Here is a 20,553-nt window from a genome sequence, read left to right as displayed (position 1 = left end):
GTATCAAATCCTAGAATCTAGGTATTCTTCTTTAGCAACTGACTTTGTACTACTTATCTGAGTTCGCAACTTTATGCAAATTTCTAATTTTCAACATTCATTTTCTAGTGTGAGGGTTTACTCATGGATGGAATTCAATAGCTTAGCATCAATTTCAGCAAATTATAAGTTATTCAGTGAACACTCAGAGATGGGCTATCAGAGTAACTGGAAGAAGAAGAATATGCTCTTAGATGTTTAAATGCTATCTCTTTTCTGTAATTTTTCAGAACATAGAACAAGTCATGACTTTCCTTTTTTTCATTCAACTTGAATCTATCGATTTTGTATAGAAGTTTATGATCCAGCCTTTTTTAATATGCATCACAAGCCACATAACAATATTGATCAACAACAGATCACATCTGTGAAAGTGGCCCCATAAGATTATAATAGAGCTGACAAGGTCTTATCATCTAGTGATGTGGCAGCTCTTGTAGGAATATAGCACACAATACATGACTCATATGTTTGCAGTGATGCAGATGTAAATGAACCTACTACACTGCCAGTCCTCTAAAATATGGCACATACAATTATGGGCCACACTGGATAATAACAATAATGAATGATAATAATAATAAGTGATATATGATAATAATAATGATAATGAATGGTGGCTTTACTAGTTTGTGTATTTACTATGCCATACTTTTCATTGTTATTTTAGAATGTACTTCTACTTATAAAACAAAAAAAAATATGTAAAACAGCCTGCTTGGCTATACTGGCAGCAGCCTCCTACAACTCACACTCAGCTCATCTCTTGATTAGTTCAAGAAGCCACCCTGAGTGAGTGATCTATCCCTGTGGTGCATTCCGTAATGTTCATACAAACATGAATTGCCTAGTGAGGCATTTCTATAGCAATGCATGACTGCAGAAACGAAAGCTGACACTGATAGAAGCAAATCTCAAACAAAACCAAAGAACTATCCGTGATAACAGGGACAGCTTCAGGTATTAATGGTCACAGAGAAATTGCCAGAAGAAAGAGGCATCAAGGAAGGGATGAGGCTTACAAGATGCAGGGACACAGTACCTGAGTGTGTCTGGTATAGGAAGAGCTCCTGTTTAGCACTGATCAGCCAGGCACTTTTGTGCACCACTGACCTGCAAAAGAAAAAAAAAGAAATTCTGTTTTTTTTAATAAAACATCATCTGAGATTATACTTATTCACTTGGCTGCCTTAGGAAGACTATGGACAAACTCCATGACCGCAAGAACAGTTTGGATATCAGTTCCCTTTAAACACACAAGAACAATACGGGTCAATTTTGTTTTCTAATCTATAAAATTAGTGTATGAGAATAAGAACTCCTTCAAAAAGTGTCACAAGCATTAAATGACAAATGTGAAGGGGCCCAGTACTGTGCTGGCCTATGGTAGATATCAGAGAGACTCTAGATGTGTTCTTGGGACAAAGTGAGAGAAAAAGAAGAAAAAAAATTTCATACTTGGGGCTGTGTATCTATAGGTAACATGTCACTATCATCACAATTAATTTAATATTATCTAGATGATATACTTTTAAAGGAGTACCTAGCAAATCATATGGCATCAAAACATGAAGTAAGACCTACAGAAATCCAGAATCATAATTTCTCTCTCCAAAGCTGATGGTATTTGGACTCTTTCCTTCTTGAAGAAGGAAAGGAAATGCACAAAGCATTTCATGAAACTATATCCCACATAAGGCATGTGGGACAAGTTTAGATCTACAAAATTTAGGGATTACCTAAGAGGTAATTCCCAAAACTCTATACCACCACGACATTGAAATAGGTACAATGCCTCTAGATTAGGCATAGGATGCAATTATGCTCATCCAAGTCAAAGAAATCATTATACTATTTCATTATACTGTTCTGTTTATGTATGGTTGAAATTTTCCATTATAAAAGGTTAAAAAAAAAAAAAGAAAGGAAGATGAGAGAATCAGGCAGTATAAGATGACGACAAACTTGCCTACTCCCGGTTACTTACTTTCCTTTGTTAAACACTGAGAAACTAACATTCTGGGAGCCTGAAACACAAAGGAACAGACATTAGTACAGGGATCTGCATGAATCTCCTGGGCTGTTGCTACCATAAACCCAAAGACTCCGAAGTCATCAAATTACCACCCAAACCTGTTTTTTTTTTTTTTTTTTTTTTTTGGTGGTGCACAAAATAAATATCTTAGGCAGCACCATCAGCAATGTAGATTTCCAAAGACAAAAGGACAAATAGAATAGTGCAGAGCAGCTAAGAGCTCAGCCTGGACTTAGACTGAGTGTGACTTCAATCTGATCCACGTGTTACCAGCTTTAATTTTCTCACCTGTAAAGTGGAAATAATTCCAACAACTTCACAGGCTCATTGTGGGGATCAAGTTAGTTTATAAACAAGCTGCTTTGTGTGGTATGTTTTAGGGGGTTCTCAGCACATGATAGTTATTATTTTCATGAGAACCAATTGTTGAAATGTTGTTTCTGCATACAGAGAATGAAATGGGTAAGACTTTAAAATTATGTCACTTCTCTAACAGACCAATGTAATCGCCTTCCACACGGCACTGCAGAGTACCAAGACCACGGTCTTCCTGAGAAGGATAGCTAAGGAAAAGACAAACAGGTGAGAATGTCAGATGACTCAGCTCACAAGTTCTGACTCTTTAACCAGCAAAGTAATAAATAAAAGGCAAATTGGCCACAGAAAATTGATGGTACTAAAGTTATCACAAGCTCATTGGGCAAGTTCTTACTAACAAGTTATGAATGAAAAAAAAAAAAAAGCTAAGTCAAACAGGGCATGAGAGACAAAATTTAACTTATTCCTAGCTTCCATTTGGTATCTTCTAAAATCTATAGCAAAACCCTTATGAAAAAAAAAGTATGAACCCCAAAAAGGGCGATCCTGTGTAAATGAAGACTCTAGGAAGAAACTACATTGTAAAAACGTTATAAAACTTGCTCTACTAAACACTAGTCCCCAAAAGCAAAGCCATGAAATGTAATTCTTGCCAGAGCCTCGAAGGAAACCCACCCAGTTCAGGGCAAAGTAAAAAATCTAGCAAGATGGTTACACAAGCTGAAGCACATAGATACTCATTTTTAAAAAGTTGCTTTTTTTTTTTTTCCTTTGGGTTAGTTATGACAGTATAGTGGCTAAGAACATGAACCCTGGAGGCCAATTAGTCAGACAGGTCTCTGGTCATAGCTCTGCCACTTGCTCTGAAAGACTTGAAACAATTACTTAACCTCCCTGTGCCTCAGCATTCTCACCTATAGAGTCAGACTACTGGCCATACATATTCACAAGATCATCGAGAGACTTAAACGTAAAAGCATTAGAGCAAGCCTTGACCTAGAGTAAGTTCTTAGTAAGTATTAGCGATTTGTTTTCATGGAAAGTTTTACAAAGTTTTAGATTCCACTTCAATTTACATTTCGAATCAATTCCTGTGTCCTTTCACATAAGTCTACATAAAAAGTCAGTTAACACTCATGAGTGATTTATATTTTTAAAAGGTGTGTGCTATATTCATGAGGAAGAACCTAAAAACATACACATTATCAAGAAAAGAAAAACACTCACTGGCTTCCTGTCTGCCTGTTTATCAGAGAGCAAGGAGTGACCCAACTGTCTCCTTGAGCTTCCAAGATCAACGGGCTGGATAAGAAAAAAAAAAAAAAAGTCAAGAGACAGTAGTGTGATGCTCCCAGCAAACATTCCTGTCAAAGCTTGGAGGACACACAGTTATGAACATTTTCCTCCAGAAATGTTCATATGGCTGGGGCCTGAGGGCTGTGTCTTAAATGGATGTTTAGTCAAATTCTTGGCCAGAAACTAGGGATGCCCTCATGGCCCAAGCCTTCAGACTGCAGAGGGAGCATTTGTCCTTTCTCCCAAAACATACCTCTATTATCTCCACATTGGCCATACTGGGTCTACAGAGCTATCCAGCTCTTAAAGACTGGATCCCAGAACAAAGCTGAGATGGATCCAAGTAGCAAATATGGCATACTGTCAAGAATGTCCTTGGAATATCTATTTTTTACAGGAAGAGAAATAGCCTTATAAGACAAGCTGACCATTATTCAATGCCAGGAATGCTGGACAGAATCAAAGAGACGGAGAACAGAGGAGAATGCCTCCGATCCATCCAGGGTGAAGGACTAATTAGACCCAGGCTCTGTGCAGGTGGGGAACAGTGTGAGTATATGGTTTGTCTACCTTTTAAATCCTCACTGGGATTGTTTCATCTGTTGAATGATGAGAGTTGCTTAGTGCTTCCCACAAGCTCCCCAGTTTCAACACTCTCTATCTTGTTCAGGTCTTTTCCTAGCATGAATGACTCAATAGTAACATTTCCACTTAATGATTGTCCAATAAAAAAAAAAAACTGGTGTGGACATCCTAATCATTTCCAGAGAACATTACAAGTTCAATGGCATTTCATACCCATGTGCATTTTTTCTTCTGATCCCACTATAAATAGCATTTCTAAATGCACAAATGGGAAAACTAAGCCAGAAATTTTTAATGTGCTTTTGGGTTTACATATTATTTTTACAGATTTTATTTTATCCTGAGAAATAAGGGGATAAAGAGAAAGAGTAAAAAAAAAAAAATCCATGGATGTAACTACAGTACAATTCGCACTGAGCCTAAAGTGATAGTTGTCAGTAAATAAATGGACCAACTTAATCGACCAGTCACAATTACATGAACAAAGTCAAAGCTGAAGCCCACACCACCAGGGTCCATAAACTGTAAAGAGAAAAATAGCAATTCTGTGCCAATTGCTTAAAATTTATTGCTATTGGGGAAGCCGGCTCAGGAAGTCATCCAGCATTTATGTAACGGGTTGAACACAGAACATGCATACCTATCGATGTACTCAGCATCAAAATCAAAGGTCTCCAACTTCCCAGTGATAATCCAGCCATACACCTTAATTAGTTTCCCTGTTTTAAGAAGAGTTTTAAAGATTGAATGCAGTTAGCTCAAACAATTAATGTAAAACATACAGCCTGCAATGTGTATGAAACATACATATACCCAATATGGCAAAGCTGATCATCATGCATAAAATTCACACTTTTGAAATAAACTATATAACAGTAAAATTAATAGTGTGATCCAGAGATCAATATTACACACTAGAAAGGCTAAAATAAAATAACCAATTATTTCAAACATAGGCTTAATTATCTATGCAAGGAGTATACAAGGGGTAATGATTCTTCTTCATGGTATCATAAAGTGGGAGGTTTTCAGAAAGAGGGGCCAGTTTATGCACATTTCCCCCACCCATTCTCATAGCTTCATGTAGACCATCCACCCAACGTGGGATCTAAGAACAATGTCCAGTGGGTGCCCTATCTCTATAGGACTTTCCCCAGGACACTTGCTAAAATAAACATGTGATACCACATGATCTCGTTCCTATGTAAAATCTTAAAAAGTTGATTTCATAGAAGTTGAGAGTAGAATAATAATTCCCAGGGGGGCTGAGATTGTGCCTCAGCGGTAGAGTGCTCGCCTAGCACGGGCGGGACCCAGGTCGGATCCTCAGCACCACATAAAAATAAAGGCATTGTGTTGTGTCCATCTACACCTAAAAAAATATATATTAAAAAAAAGAATAGTAGTTCCCAGGGGCTGGAAAAAGTAGGGAAGGGAGGGATGATAAAACGTCAGTCAGCTGGAGGCCAGTTACAGTTAGAAAGAAAAACTAAGTTCTGGTGTTCTATTGTAAAGTAGGGTGACTACATGTAACGATAATGTACAACATTTTTTTAAAAGCTAGAAGAAAGGATTTAAATGTTTTCACCACAAAGAAGTGATAAAGGTTGAGGAACTCAATATGCAAACCCCAATTTGAACATTTCATACTATGTATACATACTCCATAATGTTGATTAAAATAAGAAAATAAACATGTGATATGAAGAAGCTCATATCAGACAATCCAGTGGGTCCCAGCTACTTGGGAGACTGAATCAAGAGGATCATTTGGGCTCAAGAGTTCAAGATCAGTCTGGGAAACATAGTGAGACCCTATCTCAAAAAAAAAAAAAAACAGATTAAGCAAATTGGAGTTATGACAACAGTTGGTTTCTGCCCAACACCAATCTATGGATGATGACTTCTATCCTTGGGCCTCCTCTATACCTCTTGCAAGGATTTCCACTAGGTAGCAAGTTTTTCCTTAATCTGCTCCTTATTGAGTACACATAAATGCAGATGCAGCTATCAGCAATGCCCCCTCAGCAAGAAGCACTCCATGCCACTCCTGCACCAGTGCTCATAGGAGTTGGGGAGCCCCTGACAGATACTACAAGAGCTGGTTTATTTCATATTTGGGGGAAAAAAACGAAACTTGGACTTTTGGAACTGCACAAGACAAGGTTTTAGGCAAATACACCCTTATAAGATGATATAGCTAAAATTTACCACACAGCTCCACAATTATTTGGATGTGTGTGCCTTTCAAATAATTAGAGAATCTAATCATCTCCTCTGTAAACTTCTAGCCTCACTGAAAATGTTTAGAGATGGGAGAGGTGTTGTTTGGTGAGATAAAACCTTATAAAGTGAGAAAGAAAAGAGTGCCTACCAGGTTCATCAGGTCACTGAACCCAGAGGACTCTGGGTCTCTCTACGGACACTTAAAGCCACCAAAAAACATCACCAAGCTTCTACCTTGATACTACGCTTGTGAGTTATTAATAAGAAGTAACTCTCATCTACAGTCATTGGATAACTTGTGCTGAAATGATAGGAACTTTTAGGGTGGTACTAAAGCCATCCCACAGATGGATGGGTAGAAAGAGCAGGAACCCAGATTTAGACAAAGGTCACAGAGTTCCCAGGGGTACAGAGTCTCGAGTTCTCTGATACTGCTAAAAACTGGCAGAATAATTCACTTCAACTTTAATAGAGCTGAACTAGTGATTTCCTAGCTTTAATGGGCATGACTTCTAGTTTTGTAGGCACAATTTTAAAAAGAAATAACAGGTTGTAGATATTAGGAAAACCTGTGAATTTTTGTTTTGTTTCTAAACAAAGAAGCCCAACTGAGGTTGATTAATGGCTAAACCAGACCACTGTGCCAGGGGATTCTGTCACAGCAAAGGACTATTAACCACCACATATCAAAATTCAACTGCTCCTAAAACGTTGTCTGTCCTGTCCCTACCTCCTCCCCCCGTCTCCCTAGCTGCTACTCTGGGCAGGTTTCCCAAATGAAATGAGACTAATTGCCTGGAAAGTGATTGCAAAGCTGCAGCCGTGTGGATGCTGCCTGGAGGGACCACTCCAGCCTGGCCAACCACCAGTCGTTCCCCCAGAAAGTGGAGGACCCAGTGTGCAGAACTCCACCTCAGTGGTAGAAATGGGCTTGACAGATCTGGGTGCCAACTGACATCCCATTTCACACCTCTCAGGGCTGGCTCCTTCCTCATCCTTCACCTTAACAAGACTTCTGCCATCTAAACAGGAGCTTTCTAACACTGGAGCAGCAGGAACCCAAACATATGCATGGGATTTTCACAGATCTCATCTCTTTAATAAAACATATCACATCTTGGTTGCTCAGATTAATGGAATGGAACAGATCTGTGAAAAGCCCAGGAGTGAGATAATGCTGAATTCATGTTATTTGAAATGTAATTTAAATACACATATAATCTGTGTCTATACACACATGCACACACACAAAAACACAAAAAATGCACAAATACTTTTCCATAACTTAGATATTCATTCTGACATTCTTGGCCAGCCAAGTCAATCAAAACAATTAGATCTATTTATGCATTTAGACACAACCATATATAAAAAATGGAGCAACTTATATTGTCACACTTATACAATTCTGGAAACACTGAAAAATTGGAAAGCCTGAAATATAGAGAGAAATTTGCCAAGAATAAGACAGCAAAGTGTCTTATTAGTCATGTTTACTACTTAGTTTTAAGACAGACTTAGCAATTCCTGAATCCATTTCTCAGTTGTAATCCCATCTCCTTTTATATAAATCCCCCCATCTTTACACAATCTCCTTCTCTTCTGTCCTCCTAATCATTATGTGTCTGCTTTATATATTCTCTAACTTGTAAACAAATCCCTAGAGAAAGACCAGGGCTCATGGCCTTCCAAATGGTATCCAACACAATGAAACATAAGGAAAAATGATGGATCCATGGGCCTCTCTGGATTCCAATCTCAGCTGTGTCATGGATTAGCTCTATGACTTTGGTCAATTTATATAACCTCCTGCTACCTCCTTTCCTCATCTCAAAATGAAAATAATAATAGCTCCTCTCCTATATCATCAGGTTCCTGCAAAAGTCTAGTAAGATAATATATATGAAGAGCTTAGAATGGAATTTGGAGCACAGTAAGGGTTTGGTTAGGGTTTGTTCTTACTTGGATGATTATAAAGTTAAGAGCAATAGTTATTTCTTTTTCCTCCATTCTCCAGCATCAACTGGTTTTATTTTGCTGGCTTCTTTTTCTTATCATGTTTGACTTTCTTATCAGTGAAGTAATAGAACAAAAGTGCCCAGAGGTGAAACCAAACCAGGTTGAAAATGAACCAGAGAACGAGACTTATTTTCAAAACAATAACAGAGAAGAAGTTATTTTTTCCCAATTACAGAGACTATCCACCTAGGCAAAAGTTAGCAACAAACTTTGGAAAAGGGATTCCCAATTATTCCCATGTTAATAGAAGATTTCTTACCTGGAACTCCACTTGGTGGATTAACTTGGTAAACAATCGGTGTCTGTGCCTTGGAAAACTGTTTTAAAAATATCATCACATTTTATATCAATATCCAAGTTAAATATCCATGAACATCAGAGATACAAGCCATTTCTCATAAAGCATTAGTCTAAAATAGGGAATGGATACTTTGCCTCAAATCACCTTCATCCCTACATTTCCATGAGGCAGAGATGACAGAAATTATTACATTTCTTCTACAGATGAAGTAAAGGGAATTTGATCATGTCATACATGCATGTCCTGCCCCATATTGTCCAAATTTTGGTAAACCTATTTCTCTACCTGCTCACCTACCATACCCAACCTAGGCACACATTTTACCGGAAGGAAAGGTAGACAAGCCATCACATAGAAATGTCTATCTTTAAAATCCATTATTATAATCTGATGTCTTCAAGTCTTGAAGGTGTTTGTTTTTCTAGAAAATAATTTTTTTGTTTAAATGTAAGTATCATGACAAATTACTCTCAGCCAGCATCTTGGGAAGGATCAGCAAGCAACAAAAAAAAAATGAGAAATTAGAAATACATGAGTGAGGTGCTCATTGGAGAAATGGAAGATGTCTGTTGGAAGGAAAATGACTCAAAACACTCAAGGAAGGGAAAACAATATTGTTCTTCAACAAGGAGGAAAATGGTATTGATTGGAGACATGGGAGCCTGCCAAAGCCTGGTCACAGTATTCCAAATCAACTTTCAATGCCTCCGCCTCATGAAGCACATCATCTGTTGATCACAAGCTCCATATTTAAAGGATGATGCTTGATTCAGTTGCTACTGCATCCACCATGCATAGGCTGGTATGAAAAAGTTGTTCAAATTTTTGTGAACTTGGATCTGGAATGACTAATACACTGCTGGGAAGAAAAGCTGGGGGATGGGAGAATTTCAGGAATTCCATCTCACCTATGATCATCTGGATTCGTCTAAGATTAGTGAAATACTCCTCAGGAAATCATGACAAGCCCAGTGTGAAGAAATGGAGAAGCACAAAAGATGGACTGACTAGATCAAGGTTTGATCATGAGCTAATGCCTCACTCAGGGAGAGACTTAGTCACTCCCACCTTCCCTAGTCTCCTAAACTGCCTCCATTCCATACAACCTACAAGGTTTCCCATTTGCAAAACAAACTACAGCAAATCCTTCTGTTTGGTCTGCTTCCAGCATGGCAGGAGTTTGCCTTCCCAGAAGAACATCACCAAAGAATCCCTCAATAGTTAATCAACAGCCCTAAACAGACATTAAGAATCAACAGACATTTCAACAAAGCTGATGGTGCCTGTCAAGTGTGGGTTTGTGTATTGATCTGTACAGATATACAATCTTCCATCAAGGTTATTTTCCTCATTCTGTAAAGAAAAAGGTTAGAAAAGAGTTCACAGAAAATATGTACAGTCAGGAGGTCAAAATAAGAATGCTGTGACTTCACAGTTTAGGAGATGCCTATGGTGGTACCAAAAGATAAAAATGAACACCGTTCTGCACACACCTGCCAAACATTCAATCCCTATCCCAGCCTTCCAGCCAAGAGCTGCAGCCAGGCCTTCGTCTGCCATCAGGATGGCCTTTAACCAAAGTTATTTCAATTGGAACTTTATCATAGGAACCTCCTGAATAAAGCACAGCAGTGGGTACTGTCCCATCTTGCACGTGTTAGAAATGGAGACAGGGGAACCACTGAGTTCAAACCAAATAAGGAAGTATGCCTGTCAGTTTCCACTGGGAAATCTAAGACCCACTCAGTCTGTGATCCTTCAACCAAAGTCTGTGGGGAATGCAGTGACTCCTTTATTGTTCCCTCCTAACTCCCCTGAGAGTGATGGAGAGTGCTCAGGGTTAAACCAAAAAAAAAAAAAAAAAAAATTCACTTCTGATTCTCTCTGAACTGGCACAACATAAAATGGTATATTTCTAAGAGAAAGTGGCCCCTGGTCACCCACCAGGCTAGAGACATGACAGTGAAAAATTAATGAGCTTCCAAATCAAGCTTCCCACATGCTGATCCTTGAGCCCAAGTGAGGTCAGCAATGGCAAGACTGGGTGGTGGTGTGTGTGTGTGTGGGGGGGGGTGGCACAGATTAGAATGATAAAGCCACAGCCACCAGCTGCCTAATAAACCTTTTGTGAGTTGTTCGAACTTGTCAATGCCCGCAGCAGGCTCTTTGGAGTGGACTGGCAAGACAGATTTAATTTTTAATGTGCATGGTTCCCCTAGTCCTGGTCCCAAAGCAAAGAGACACACTGAATTTTACTGAGCTTGGAACGCCTCTCATTAACTTCATCCCCTGGTGATTTTTCATCAACTCACCATGCTAGTTGAATCACTGACAGACTTGTTTTCTTTAATGTACAATTTTAGGAAGTGTTTTTCTTCTCCCCACCCCCTGCCCTCTCTCCTTGATGCTCTTTTAATAAGTAGAAAAACTACTATCTGGGATAAAAAGGAATATGGAGAATAAGGAGCATCTTGACCGGCTCTCTTCTGCTGAATTTCCTGAGACAGTGCAGAAGTGGTAATGCTGCTCTTAATAAGAAAGAATGGTGAAAAAATTTTTTCTGTCCACTGCATATGTGCAAAAGCAAAATTTCAGAAAACAAGATTTCTATTAAACTGGGAAAGAAATTGATGAGTGTCAATGGAGAGTGTATTCCAAATTTCAAAATAAATTGCCTAAATTTCATATGTATTATATTAGAGATGAATCCAAAGGGTAAAGTTCTAAAAGAGCACAGGTGAACCACTAAATTGCCTTCTTTATAACACTGAGGCACTCTTTGCCATTAGCAGCACTTCCAAAGCTCTGCTTTTTTTATGAAAAGACTAGGGCCTCACCTTCGAGATAGTATTGACATGTCAGTATAACTCATCTGAAATGAGCCTTAGACTGATCCAAACAAAGAATTAAGGCCCTGCATAGACATCAAGGCTCAACAATAAGTCAGACACCGGCATCATAAAATCTCTCTCTCTCTCTCTCTCTCTCTCTCTCTCTCTTTCTCTCCCCTCCCTCTCTTCCTCCCTTCTTTTTGATCTATCTGAACATGACAAAGAATTCCATAAGCAAATCCCTTTCTAGTGTTGGGAAGAATAGCAGAAATGTGCCATGAAGCAGAGAGAATGAAAAGGTAGAAGTTGGGTTCCTGCACCAGGGAACTTGGGTTCCTGAGTCCCCTCATCATCCTAACAATCAGCATGAGCTCGGCTAAAAAAATGAAACTAACTCACAAAGGTAATCTTTCCACTCTTCTATGAACTTCAAGTGAGCAGATTTAGTTAGATTTAGATGCAGGTTCAAATCCTGGTTCTTCCATTTATTACCTGGGTGATATAAGCAAATTATTTAAACTTCCTAAGCCTCAGGTTGCTCATCTCTAAAAACAGATAACAAATGGCCACCTCCGAAAATTGTTATGAGCATTACACTGTGTACAAAAAGTACAGAGCTGGATGCTGACATACTATTCTTTCATTAGAAACCCCATAAATACCATTCACCTTTCTTCTTATTCTGTCAAAGCAGACTCTGGCTGATCTATAACTTCCTTGTTGATAACACATGTACACCTTCAGACTAGGCAGACACATATCTTCTACCCTTAGAACCCACCTTGAAAGTACAGCTGTCTTGTGGTCTTGAACTTGGGCTGCCCACTACCTGTCCCCCAGAGCGCACTTCCAGGGAATACAGACCCTCATGAGCTTTGGATGGCAGATATCTGAGGGCAAAAAGTACAAATTCTTATGAATCAGAAACCAAGAATTTCCAAAGCAAGCAGCACACACAACCACTTCAAATGCCATCCCACACCTGAGAAACATAGCTAAGCAAACATGGTTTTATTTCACATTTCATCCCCTGGTCCACTCAGAATCACCATACCTTAAACACTGCATCCTTCAGCAAAAGGAGTTATAATTTTTTGTTCCTATTGAAAGTTATTGAATGAAGAAATGTCCTATTTCTTAGAATTATGGGTTCATAGGTTTTTAAGAGTTGGTAGGAATTTTGATAATCTATTTCCAGTTTCCATTTTTTAAAAAATCTGACAGTCCCATGTGGATTGAGACATGTGTATAAACACCAAATGTTCAGGGCAAAGTAGGGCTTGAATCCCAGACAAACTGATAAAAGGCATTTATCTTACTTGTGCTCAAAAAAAAAAAAATCTTGGCTTCACAATCATTGGAGCAGCCCATAAACATCTCATGAACCTGACAGAGAGTCCTGGACCTTTTTTGCAGAAATACCATTGTGGTTTCTTTGCCCCTTCAAGGCTGCCATCTATGTGGTTTTTTGAAAGAGGGGGAATATAGTGAACAAAAGGAAGTTACAGTCAAGAAATTCCTCCTTGCCAAACCTCCCATTGCCAAGGACTATGCTATACACCTTCATTGTATTCCCCCCAGCCTTGTATGCTTAACTGAGCATCTGAAATGTGGGCTGTCTCGATTAAGATACACCATGAGTATAAAATACACACTGAAAGGTGGCTGGGGTACAAAAAGGATAGAAAAATATCTCAATGACATATTGAGATCACATGTTGAAATAATATTTTGTATATATCAGGCTAAATAAAATATTAAAATTAATTTTGTTTGTTTCTTTTAACTTTAATGAGGCCACTAGAATCTTTTAAATTATATTTTTGTCCACATTACATTTTGTTTGGCCAGTACTGATTTCAATGCTACAATGACTGCTCAGTGAAAACAGGTATATCATTTCATGATACTAAATAGAATAGCATTTCAGTGATGACAAATTATATTTTTCACACTTGAATGTTAACTGAATTTTACATTTATTTTCCAATCAATGAGTATAAGAAAGGGGGCATATTTATTTTCTAAAAAGGTGACACAAAATCAATGATGCATCCTAAAATTATTGGTATGTTGGGATTGAGGAGATCAGACATATAAACCTTTGGACATATAAAGACATATAAAGCTTTGGCTTTTTCATGGCAAGTACTTGCAGGAAGGCTATGATCAAATACTCCATAAAAATCTAAGGAAAAATGATCTCAATTTATAAATCATTACTAGTGCTATAAAGGAATTCATTCAACATACTTCTGATGAGCATTTTCTACACATAAAATATTGTGCAAGGCACCCAAAGATGATGATGGTGAGATTAAACACATCCCCTAGACGAAGTTTGGGTTTATGCACCATCATTAATCATCACTTAATTCTATGATGATGAATCTGACATGTAGGCAACTGACATAAGTGTCATGAGAAGCACAGGGCAGAGGAAACAGGGCCACAAGGCAACACATGCTTTGATTTTGTGTACAGCATGATGAGTTGCACAAAAGAGTGTGTGTGCACACGTGCATCCTGCAGGTGGATCACTAAAAAGGGATCCTTTGGCTCCTATCAAGGAAGGGAGAGATGACACTGAGCTGGATGGCCAGGGAAGAGGTGGCATTTATACTCTGGTTGGTGAATTTCAATAGAAGAAAATGGAAAATGGGAGTCAGAAGGAACAGAAGACAAAATGAAATGACAATATCCTTTCCTTTAGCCAATGATTCTTTTCATGAAGCACCCCTAAGATATACAAAAAGAAGGAATGAACTACTATAATCTTCATAGGCCAACAAAAATTTGAGAAGAACAATAGATTACCTGGAATTCTGTACAAATATTTCCTAAATAGAAATAATATCAAACTGAGCAACCAACTAAACCCAAAGCAAAATTTCCTTCCTGTTTTTATGCAAAATCATTATAATTATGTCTATTCCAAGTGATGAGTACTTTAGAGTCCAAAATGGTGCATTTGTTGAAATCTTTATAGCAATAGAACTCCTTGTAAACTAAACAAATGAAACAATGATCCAGTCCCTCTTATAAATATCTCAAAATTCTTCCCCATTCTCTCATCTTCCCTTAAGTCCTAGAGCCCTGATAGGAACATGTAAGAACCATATTCACACAGAATTTTTCTGAAAGCTATAGCTGATAATTGTGGTCACAGCAGAATTGTTGTAATATGTCTTCAAAACCCACTCAACCTTTCTGTTCTTATTCTAGACAGGTATACCTGGTCCGGCATGTCACCACTGGGAAATTCAAGAAGACAGGAGAGACGTCACAGGGGATGCTCCTCAATGCAGGCACAGCCATGTTCACCAGGTGTACCTCCAGCTGAGAGCCATTGGTGGGGTAAAGGACACCTGGCTCCAAACCTAAACTCAAGGTACATGGTAAATCTAGGTTGAGCAGTGACAATCCACACAGGGCAATGAGAAAAGTGGCCACTTGGGGGCAATCTAAGATACCCAGTTTACCTAAGGAGCAAATTAATACTTATCTCCAAAGGCATTTGTGCCTGCTATAAAAAGGAGTAGTTCTCTCATTTATGTGCTGATTTTTTTTAAAAAAGCCTTCTTTCTTCAGGTCTGCCTAAATCTGGAAAAGAATTGTCAACCCACAAAGTTACTCTGTACTTTGCTAGAAAGAGTCATGCTAAGCACATTGTTTAGAAGCTCTCAATGATACAGTTGCCTGTGAGGAAGATAACCTAGATTATCAAGGGAAGCATTGCCAAGGACTATGATATGCACTTTCATATAGTCTCTTTAAGAGTTCCCTCCCATCCCACAGCCTAGAACAGGAAAGTGAGCTTCAATGTGCAATGGTGACATGTGCTCCCCTGTGACATTAGCCAGTGAGCATCTGCAAAGACAGAAGTGGATCCACCTGTTTCCTTCACGAGCTCCTTTACCTGCCCTTAGACAAGAAAGCAAGAACTTATATTCCTTAGGATTGTTGGTCAATAAAGATAAAACCCAAACCTACCATCAAAAATGACTGTGATCCATGTTCCCCCTGCAAGGCTACCTTCTTCAGGTTCAATACGTAAATTCAGGCAAGGTTCTGCAAATAAGTGAAAAACATGGTGTGGAAGGTCCTATTCCCCAATATTTTAAAGCAAAACTTAGCATGCATCCAAATCATCACAAGAGCCTGATAAAGCATAGATCATTGGGCCCCAAACCCTGAGTTTCTGGTTCAGAATTTACATGCCTTCTTTTTGTATTGGTGCATTTTCATTATATATAATTATGGGATTCATTGTTACATATTTATAACAGAATTACATTTTAACCAGGTCTGGAGAACACTCCTTCTGACACCTGTTATATGGAAAATTAATCCCTTTCATTTTAGACATTCAAAATCCCAGTGTTTACCAGGACAATTGTGAATTTCTACTTCCTTTAGACACATTTAGTTCCTAATTGAACCAGTACTACCTCCCGTCTCTGTCCCACTCTTCTTTAATCAATTGGCCACACTTAAGTATAAACATCACCATTTATTTCTTGTATTTCTACTTCCTGGAAATGAGAGAAACTTCTGGAAGCTGTTCACACTTCAATCTTCCTGCTTAGTTCCCTGTCCTCTAGTTTCCATGTGTTCAGAATGACTTCCAAATGGAAATCAAAATTCCCTACATTGTTTTTTGTCTTGTTTTGTTTTGTTGGGGGTTTTTTGTTTGGTTGGTTGATTGGTTGGTTGGTTGGTTGTTTGTTTGTTTTGTTTGTTTGTTTGCTTTATTGTTTTTTGTCTTGATGGTTCAGAAAAGGTCTGAAGAATGGTTCATCACTGGAATCTCCTTTTCAAAAATCTGTATGGACTTCACATGCTAGGCTAAATTGGTTTTCCCATACAGACCATCAACTGAGTCTGATCCTAATAAATCCCTCCATCTTTGTTGATGATTCTGTACAGGTCTTGCCACAGGTAAAGGCACTTCAAGGAAACCAACAAAAATCACTCAGCTCCTCAATGAGGTAAAGAGGCAGGAAACTGTTATCTGTAGAACATGTTTTCATTTCCATGTCAGAAATATTAAAAAATAATCTAAGCCATGCTATCTGTGGCTGGCACAGGCCTTCCATGTACCATCAGTCATGCAGGTAACACACTGAACACCTGGGGATAATGGGGAGCCATTAGATCAGCATAACCATCATGGCAGCCCCAGCCAAATCAGACCATGGATGACCAAATTCACAGAGAAAGTCAGAGACATGATTTAGAAAAGGAGATTTTAACATAAGCAGTCATCAATCACTAAGACAACAGAAGTTACTCCATTAGGGAAGGTGGAGCAGAAAAATCTAAAAAGAATTACATCATGTAGCTCTAAAAGGAGTTACAAAAGGAAGGTTATAATTTATTATTGAACTGGCCATTAAAAGTTTGTAACAATTTAGTATATAACCTCAGATATAAATCAGAAAAAAAATTATTCAACAAAAATTTAAACCCAGAAGCAGATCCTTCAACACCTCCTTCCAAAATAATACTTTTAATTTGTCTTCAATTGGAAAGTAAAAAATATATATATTTATGATGCACAATCAAAATAATCTTTTATTATTAATAATTACCAAGGCTACCTAAAGAGTTCTAATCTATAATCCACTCAATTACATTCTACTCACCTGCCAAAAGTAGTACTTCAATACTCATCACAGAGAGCAGCCAGCCAGCCATCATGTCCACTGAAGTCAATCATCTTAAGATTGCTCAAGCGTTAAAAGCATTTTCAGTTTTGATTGGAGCAGCATAGCTATATAAAAACATTTTTTGAATGACTATCATTTGGGGGGCTGAGGTTGTATCTCAGCGGTAGAGCATTTGCCTAGCATGTCTGAGGCACTGAGTTCAATTCTCAGCATTACACATAAATAAATACAATAAAGGTCCATCAACAACTAAAAACAGATTTTTTAAAATGGTTATCATTTTTGCTTATATACTATCACTTTGCTGTGTTGAAGCAAGAAATTGTTTAAGAGGTGAGATAAATATGGCCCTAGTGTCTTCAAAGGGACCATCTTTCCAAGCTCAGGAGAAAGGAATCATCTAAGAATCTTAGAGAAAATGATCACCACTCAGCCTCTCTTGTTTCACTAGCTAATTTCATGCATGTTTAAACTGGGTGAATAATAATATCTTTCATTAGTTCATTATTAATCAAAAGGTGAATTTTAGAAATAAATTTTTTCATGGAGGGGTTGACTTTGTTTTGCCTCTTCCAACCTTCCTGTTTCTGTCTTACATGACTCTCTGCACTGTAGCTGTGCTGTTCTCTTACCACTCAGATAAGACTTCCACACATTAGCCTCTGCCTTGGCTGCTACTTGTGCCTTTCTGGATTCCCAATTCTTCTCCATGGCTGTATGAGATCCTGGCCCAGCTCAGGGCCCACCTTAGGTCTCCTTGACCTTCCCCTCAAGCCTCTAGCTCATGTCCTGTGAACCTGAGCCAGTCAATGTTGTACCCCACAGGGGCCTTGTCTTCTAGACAGTAACAGACTCTTCTTTGGAGAGACCAGGACTAGTCTCCCGTTTCCACAAACCCCTTAGTGTAAAGATCCCACACAAAGCCTACTAAATTCTAATTGATGGATGCATGTTCAAATACCCTAAATCTGGTTTTACCTAATCTGAGAGAAATGGCTTTCACATCCATGTGGGATGGGCAGAATCCATAGAAACCTGGCTGAACCCCCTTATGCCTTAGGGAACACCCAGAGCCTTCCCTACAAAGGGTGCTTAGCTGCTCTCCAGCACCCAGTCAGGGAGAATGACAAAATCCTCTTGAAGATAGTGTCTCTGAGGTCTTCTGAAAACTCAAAACTAAATAAATAAAAACACTAAATACACACATATACTTCTAAATATTCATTTAATTTAGATTTTTAAGGAAGCACTGAGAGTAGCAGAAGTAATTCTACCATTTCAGAAAACATGAGTCCCAATACAATCTCAGAAAAAGAATATCAGCAACAAAGTTGCAGTAAACTTGTCATCCAGGTATGTCCTGATTAAAACAGCCCAAAATATAAAATTACTTATATTTAACTCAATACTGTAAAGGTTTATCGTATTCCCACTAGATGGTGGGCACTGTACTAGGAGCTAAGAAAACTGATAAAGTTTGTGTACCTGCCCTCATCATTAGCAAATGGCGTACAGATAGAGGCTACCTGCATTTCTGAAAGGAGTTCTTAAATTTCCAAGTGGATTTTCCAAGTGTTCCTTTAAGACACAGACTTCCTTACATTTTAAAATACACTTGGAATAGAATTTAATTTACAAACATTCAGTTTGCAGAAATACATCTACTGCATGGAGATTAGTCCTCAGGAATATTTGCTACTTAGTCCAGAAGCACAGGATCGAACTTGCTTATTACACCCAATACAAAAACTCAGTACTGAGGAGTCTGCTTTCGATCTGGCTGCATTATTTTAACATTTCATTTTAGTGTTTACTCCCAAGCTTAGAACAATGGAGATAACCTTTTAAACACTAGGTTTTTTTTAAACTTTATGTTCAGAAATATCTCTTTTCCTCTAAAATACAGTAATAATATCAATGATAAATATAACCAATTCTTCCTAAGACTAAACTTAATCTCCCTTTGTATCTTTTAACTAGAAAGTTTCTATCCACAAAGGAGAGCCGTGTGAGTTTAGCCAAGTCCTCTCTTTTTGACTCTCTTTTCTCTTCTGCCCTTCCCCTCCTCCTCCTTTCTTCCTCTCTCAGCTTCCCTTTCTCTAGGACCTCCAAAGACAAAGCTACCAGGCTCTTACTCTAGACCTTCCCTCCTCGTTTCCTTTGGCTCACCACATTAGCAAGAGATGCAATACCTAGAAAACAGAGAGCAGAGATTTTTCTAAACCAAACAGTACCTTTTCTGTTTCTGTCATGACTTAAGGGAGAACTTATCTTTCTTTTCCAAATGATCTTGTTTCTCTCTGCCAAGAACTGAAAACTGTGAGAGCTGGTGAGAGTCCAGTCTGCAGTTGCCATGCAGGTAGCTCACTCCTGTTGGACTGTAACTTACCTAACTCCTTTGTATCCTGGCCAAACGTGAGCCAGAGTGAAAATTCAGAACTGACCATAGGGCATGTTTAATGATTAACCCAAGCTACTTAGGTTTTTTTCCCTTGGGGCCTTTTATTAAGACCAAAGAAAAAGAATCTTACATTTTGCTATACTTACTGCATGTGCCCCAGACAAGAATGTTAAAAAAAAAAAAAAAAAAAAAAAACACCTAGTGAGACAAATAGGCATTCAGTGATTGAAAGAATTTGCCAGAAAGTTGGTGACAAAACAGAAAACCCAGGAAAAAGGCCCTCTGTAGGTCAGATCCCCATTCATGAATGGTCTCTGGGTCTTCAAAAGAATGACTCAGACATGCTGTACCATGGGGTGACAGTGTACATTCACTGTAGGCGTATACACCTAAAGAAACAGAGTGAGGAAGTGTCTTGTTCAGAGTCCTTCTGCAAAAGGGTCAAGTGGCCCTCTTTAGTTTTTTCACTTTTCACCCTCCCTCCTTACTTTGCTTTCCAGTAGGACCCAGACAGTCATTGGTTTGACTGACTCTTCTTTTTTTTTAATTTGGTTTAATTAGTTATACATGACAGTAGAATGCATTTATACACTTGATATATCATATATAGAGGGGATATAATTTCATTTTTTGAGTTTACATGTTGCAGAATCATATTGGTCATATAGTCACATATATACATACAGTACTAATGTCTGTTTCATTCTACTATCTTTCCTATCCCCACATCCTCTCCACACCCCTCCCATCATTTCCCGCTACCTAATCTAAGTTACACTATTCTTCTTTAGTGCCCTCCCGCCTTGTTGTGAATTAGCATCCACATATTA

General features: G+C 38.4%; 1 protein-coding gene across 6 annotated transcripts in view; it reads right to left on the bottom strand.

Annotated features, from left to right (window-relative positions):
- Pkhd1 (PKHD1 ciliary IPT domain containing fibrocystin/polyductin) overlaps positions 1–19,715 on the bottom strand; it is a 420,823-nt gene extending 401,108 nt beyond the window's left edge. For all 6 annotated transcript variants that reach the window (XM_046458594.2, XM_046458595.2, XM_046458599.2 and 3 more), the window contains exons 1-11: positions 19,557–19,715; positions 17,299–17,426; positions 15,644–15,721; positions 14,886–15,030; positions 12,432–12,540; positions 8,778–8,835; positions 4,914–4,992; positions 3,620–3,694; positions 2,573–2,637; positions 2,027–2,066; positions 1,082–1,152 (exon numbers count right to left, since the gene is read on the bottom strand). In XM_046458594.2, coding sequence (XP_046314550.1) covers positions 1,082–1,152; positions 2,027–2,066; positions 2,573–2,637; positions 3,620–3,694; positions 4,914–4,992; positions 8,778–8,835; positions 12,432–12,540; positions 14,886–15,030; positions 15,644–15,721; positions 17,299–17,353 — 775 coding nt within the window. In that variant the 5' untranslated portion in view covers positions 17,354–17,426; positions 19,557–19,715. The remainder of the gene's footprint in view (positions 1–1,081; positions 1,153–2,026; positions 2,067–2,572; positions 2,638–3,619; positions 3,695–4,913; positions 4,993–8,777; positions 8,836–12,431; positions 12,541–14,885; positions 15,031–15,643; positions 15,722–17,298; positions 17,427–19,556) is intronic.
- Between the last annotated feature and the right edge of the window lie 838 nt (positions 19,716–20,553).

The sequence above is a fragment of the Marmota monax genome, unplaced genomic scaffold, assembly GCF_021218885.2.
Source record: "Marmota monax isolate L192 unplaced genomic scaffold, Marmota_monax_Labrador192_F-V1.1 WCK01_AAM20220418_F8-fsc00191, whole genome shotgun sequence".
Classification (NCBI taxonomy): domain Eukaryota; kingdom Metazoa; phylum Chordata; class Mammalia; order Rodentia; family Sciuridae; genus Marmota; species Marmota monax.
The sequence above is the reverse complement of the archived record's forward strand: the minus strand, read 5'-3'. Positions and strand labels throughout refer to the sequence as shown.